General features: G+C 42.5%; 1 protein-coding gene across 1 annotated transcript in view; it reads left to right on the forward strand.

Moving 5' to 3' along the window:
• Positions 1–1,828: 1,828 nt before the first annotated feature.
• cacna1ha (calcium channel, voltage-dependent, T type, alpha 1H subunit a) overlaps positions 1,829–5,721 on the forward strand; it is a 108,896-nt gene continuing 105,003 nt past the window's right edge. The window contains 1 exon segment of the mRNA XM_062439399.1: positions 1,829–2,268. Within this exon segment, the coding sequence (XP_062295383.1) occupies positions 1,829–2,268 (440 nt within the window).

Below are 5,721 nucleotides of genomic sequence, written 5' to 3' on the forward strand. Positions count from 1 at the left end.
GCCCCTTATTCCCAGGACTGTACAACCTAATACATGTTTCATTCGGCTTTCTTTATCTGCTGCTGACTGCATGGTGATGCATGAAACCCCGCATGCGTGCGCGCCAGCCTGGCTCTTTCTTGCATTTTTTTTTCTTTCTTTTTTTTTGCGTGTGTGTGTCTCCTACTGTGCGCTACGTCTCCATAAGCGGGCATCACGTCACGTGTCAGGGCTCCGGGGTCTTGGGCCAAGTTTTTCCTTGTGAGATCATCCACGGAGCTTCAGCACAGCAACCCACACAGACCGACCCTCCCGCGCGCATCTCCGCTCCACGCTGCGTAACCAACACCTCAGCAAGGATGGACGGATGGATGCATGCATGGATGTAGATGGACGTTCCCGTTTCCACCTATAGCGCAAATCAAGACTACTTCAAGTGATTACTTCCAGTGATTTTTAACGGATCTCGGATTATCTTTGATCTTTACAAAAGCAAAAAAGAAGTAAGGATTTTTTTTTTTTTTTTTGGTGGACAGAGAGGGAAGAAAGAAAGGAAAGCTCCGGGTTGCTGAGAAAGGCTGGGTGCGCTGGAAACGCGGAAAGTCACGGATCATGCTTATGGGAACTTCTGATTCCGTCTCGATAAGGTAAAAATAAAGTTTTTCCTGTTTGTTAGTAACCTACCCTTATGTTTTAATACATATTGAGTCCATGTGTCTACTTTTAATGACAACAAAAGAAAGAAAAAAACACAGGTGACTGGCGCTTAATTTCCTCAAGCTGGTTTTTATTTCCTGACACCGTTTCAAATACATATGCAAGTACTTTTCAACAGTATTTATGATGAAAGGGGGTTTCATATTTAGCTTTTTTGCATTTCAACCCCCTCAGGAGAGCTGCCTTAAGCGTCAGATGCGCTTTTCTCATATAACGCCAAACGAGCACAACAAAGCCCATTAAATAAAAAGCCCTTACCGAGAGAAAAGTCTGTTAGCTGGATTATGATGACTAGTGTTTGATGTCGATGTTATTCTACTTATTGTAATAATCAGGATTAGTGTGACATTTGTTTTTTTCTCTCCCTTTTTGCGCATTCCCTGCCCACCAGTGCGTGGTGTGGGCTAAAAAACCTCTAGTAGACCAGAGACTGAGCAGTCCATCTGTTCAATCACATAGCAACAGGAACAGAGAGGGAGACAGAGCAAGAGAGAGAGGGAGAGAAAAAAAAAATCCCCACTATTGCCACAATATCACAATATGATTCTGTGGCCCCCATGTAGTTTGTAGTTAATGCACTTAATGCACACGATACAATTGTTGAAGTAACAATGCAACAGAAATTAATTTTTCTGGCTCAATGGTGATTTTAATTGATCTCCTATATTAATTAGATTGATGTGATATCCCTTAATCACTTTTTTAATGTCATTTCTAAGTGATGGCAGAGATAGAGGAAATGTTTGAGCTGATAAAGAGCTTTGTACAAATGAATGCTGGTTGAAAGCCTCCAGCACTGCCAGGTTAGTAAACGAATATTGAAAATCTGTTTCTATATTGATTGGAAGCAAGTGCTGTTGCTGCTGAGGGATTGGAAGAGGAAACGCCTGACTGTTTATTTGGCTCATTGTGTGATTTGCCTCCAGTTGCTCTTTTGCTAAGTTGATCTCTCTCTTTCTCCGTCTTTCCTTTTCTTTTACTGTTTCTCTGCATCTATGTGCTCTCCCCGCCTCTATCTCTGCCGCTTTCGTCACATCGTCTTCCATCTCTTTCCACCCCTCCCTCTCTCTACCTTTTTCTAACCTCTCTCCTTATGACCTCCCTTCAGAGTGGCTCTGCCTGATGCTCTATCATGACTGATGGCGAGGGGAGAGCGCGCTTTCAGTACGCAGAGTGCCCGGAGGGGCAGGAGCAGGAGGAGGTGCTGGAGGAGGTGAGGCTCGCTATACCTACAGCCTACCGGAATGACACCCCTGGTTGTGATGTTGACCCCGGAGGAAGCCGTGACCAGCAAGAAGAAGAGGAGGTGGAGAGGAGAAGGAAGGGGAATAGAGAAGGAGGTGAAGCTGAATGGAATCCTGAGGTTCAGGAGCATGTGGAGCAGGAACCGGAGCTGGAAGTGGAAGTTGGACCAACACTTGGAGTTCGCATCACGGCTCCCATCCGTGATCCTGACTGTATCTCCGAGGAGGAGGAGCAGCAGCCGTACCCGGCCCTGGCCCCGACGGCCTTCTTCTGCTTAAAGCAAACAACAAGGCCTCGCAACTGGTGTCTCCGTGTCGTCTGTAACCCATATCCTTTCATATGCTGGAAACCTAAGTCTGTCTGACACCTGGTAAGACCAAATATGTCCCCAGTCCTGTATGTGTGGTCATCACCAGGCTTACATGTGTCCCTTGATGAAATGTACATGACTCATGCGTCTAAAACACACATCAAAAACATGAAGATGTAGCCAGTTGCTGCTAATGATGGCTTTCTAAAAGCTTTACGCATGCCATGGGAATGTCTCAACGTCTCTGTAAATGTTTTTATGAGACTAAACAAGCAGCAGCGCGGGGCTCCACACTGGTGAAATCTGACAGGTCATTTGTCCAACCACTGGGGTTGAATGTCCCCAGCCTGTCATCATTTTACCATGTGTGCCATGTGTACATGTATGAATAACTGGTCAGGGTGCAGTTGTCATTGAGTGCATCTCCATTGGGAAAATAGTAGATGTTTTGTTTTACTGATTTCTGTTCTGCTGGTTTGAGATTAGGGTTGGTTTATTGTTTTAATCTTTTTCCAATGGAAGCAAGCTGGTTTGTGTTATGCCGTATATGGCAAAAAAATCACTTTTTCACTGGTCTGGCTGAGTTTAAGAAGCAGAGTGGCCTCTGACAGGGATGGATTGAATCAAAGTTTGCTTTATTTGTGTAAAGTTGACTTTTCTTTTGGTCACCTCCAGCTAATGGAGCTAATGGACATGTTTCCCAAGTGTTCATTGCCTTGTGGGCGTATAAATAGATGTATAAGTCTGGCACATGTTTGCATTGAGGCATCATCATCACAGTACTGTAAGTAAAAAAGCAAAGTGAGAGACCAGACTGTAGGGAATCCCAACACTGACTGGCTTTCACATTATTGCATCATGTTCCTCTCTGGTCACCTCTGGAAACATCTTTCCACTGATGGTGCATTTGAGTTGTCTTGACTTGCCTTTGTTCTCATGTTGGTTCATTAGATCTTGGGGGATATCTTGGATGCACAGATGTATATTTGAAGCACTGGAGCTGTTTTTTAGATCAAATACCCCCCCCCCCCCCCCCCCCCCATATTCTGCAGATGCTCATCATGAATCAGTTGTGACTGTACAGGTTAAATATATCCCTTCCTCTTATGTTTTTCTCTGAGGTTACAGCATCCTTCTGCAAACATTGTGTGGCAGCCATTTTGTGCTAAAATTCATTCATTTTAATTTAATGTCAGCTTGATATATAGTCCAAATGAAATGTGTCCGTAGCCGCTCATGTCTGTTTTAGTATCCATTATTACCCCTCAAGTGAACATCCTGCCTGGATAATTTTCATCTGTGGGATGTTTAAGCACACTGGAGCAGAGACAAAAAAAGAACATAATGTGCATCCAAATCCAAACACTGTGAAAAAAAAACGAACTTGAAGATGAACCACTGCAATATATTTTCCTTCCTGATGTGGTTAAGTGGGTGTTGGTGTAAAAACAAAATCAGGTCATATTTATTTGCACAAGAACATTTCTGTGTTCCTGGAATCTAATCTGCAGGGTACTGAGATCATAAAACATAAAAAAATGATAAAATACTTCTTCTTTCTCCAGCAGTTTTCTGTTTTTCTTTTAGTGTTGTGGGCAGGTCACGGCTGCATCCTCAGTTTATTTTGTGACAGTACCGCATGATCTTTTAGTGTATTGTCTGTTTGTGTTTGAGTGTGTCTGGTTGATAGACTGTCTGAATGGGTCACTGCACGACAGCTGACCTTCCTTTTTACAACCTTCCTTCCAGTCAGGGTTGAGCACGGGTCGGAGGCTGCTTGGCTTAACTTACAACGGGAAATGACACTGACATTTGAACATCGCTTAGGCGGTTTTGTGAAAAGAGAGCTTGAGAGACAGAAAACAAGAATGGAAGGAGAGAGAGACAATCAAATAGAAAGCAAACGAGAGAATGGACAGGGAGTGCATGGACAGAAAGACTCATAAAACAGTTATACATCATTTCCTGGTTCAGCAGTGAAGTGTACAAGATTTGCTCTTAGTGTGCAGTACCCTGTGATTTTGGGTCGAGGCGTGTAACAGTTCTGAAACAGGGACCTAAACCGCGACACAAACACCCAAGGTCTTATGTAAGAATATTAATATGTAAGAATTGTCCAGAATATTAGTTTAAAACATTCTCAAATTAACTAAAATTATCAATAGAAAGAAGGATGCTTTGCTAAAATATGAGCAAATGTACTGAGGGATTTAGAAATAAATGTTTCTCTCTCATATGAGCCCTAATAAATGCCTGGTATCCTCCCGGTTGGGAAGATTTGGGAAAGGCTTAGGAATCTTGAGCAGATACGAGACTACATTAAGAATTATTTGTTGATAGTCGTGGCTTGATAAACAAGGAACTTCCCATCCATCATTAGTGTCCCAGGACAACTTTACCATGAAGCAAATCCCATTCATCCTGTTTATAGTTTGATACATGGACTTATAGACCTAATAGCCTAACATTCTCTGTGCTTTAACCATCACTGGACTCTGACCTCTGTGGAGGAGGACATTGCCAAAAAAGAATTTCCCTTTAGGGATTCGTATCACAGTGTTCATACTACTTGCTGTCAGCACCAAATAACCCTGCCATTAAAAATGAGAGGCATGTTGTGCTCTCTGACAGAACAGGGGTATACTTGGTGAAATTAAGATATTACATCATTCATGGAGACTGCCCTTGCAGTACGGACGGTTACATCTAAAATGGGTTAGAAAATCATTTTGTGGGGATTGAATTGGCAGACCTGTGCAGCAATTTGGAAAACATACAAAAGCACATCTTGTTGGCTGTTATAAAATGAATTTGGCATGAACTGGCAGGGATTTTTTCCAATTATTTGGCCGGGTACTGCTGCAATTTCTTCTTATGTTGGTGCTTGATAAAAAAGAAAAAACTAAGGGTGTAGATATTTCAGTGGTCCACACCTGTATATGCATGCAAATGAAGTCACATCAATAGACGACACAGGGATTCCATTTGAGATAAGAACAAATTCGAGCAATCGAAGGAGCGAGATAGGAGAGAGGTAAAGTTTTAAAAGTAGTCAACATTATTCAGTTGGACATATAGACTTAAACACAAGGCTTTTGCCTGCTGTTGTACAGATGTTGCATTACAGTATGTCTGTTTTGTTTAATTTCAAAGCACGTTGCGTGCAAGAATAATACCACAGTGTCTGCAGATGTAGTCTACTACTATAAAACAGATGCCTTTATGGTCACTGCATGTTCTTTTCTCCTGCTCGTGTCCTGGTCATATTTCTAATTCCCAGCTGATTGCTGATGATATGTGTTGTTGTATGGCGACAGTGAGGACTGTTTGTACCAAGAGAGCATGGCTAATGAATGAGACACACATTCTGACTGCTTGTTTAAGACTGGGACCAGGTTATATCATAAGAGTTGATCCCACTGGACAGCTCTCTGTGTTTTATTCCTCATTGTCTGCGATTATGTGGGTGC

This window comes from Scomber scombrus, chromosome 18 (assembly GCF_963691925.1).
Source record: "Scomber scombrus chromosome 18, fScoSco1.1, whole genome shotgun sequence".
NCBI classification, from domain to species: Eukaryota; Metazoa; Chordata; class Actinopteri; order Scombriformes; family Scombridae; genus Scomber; species Scomber scombrus.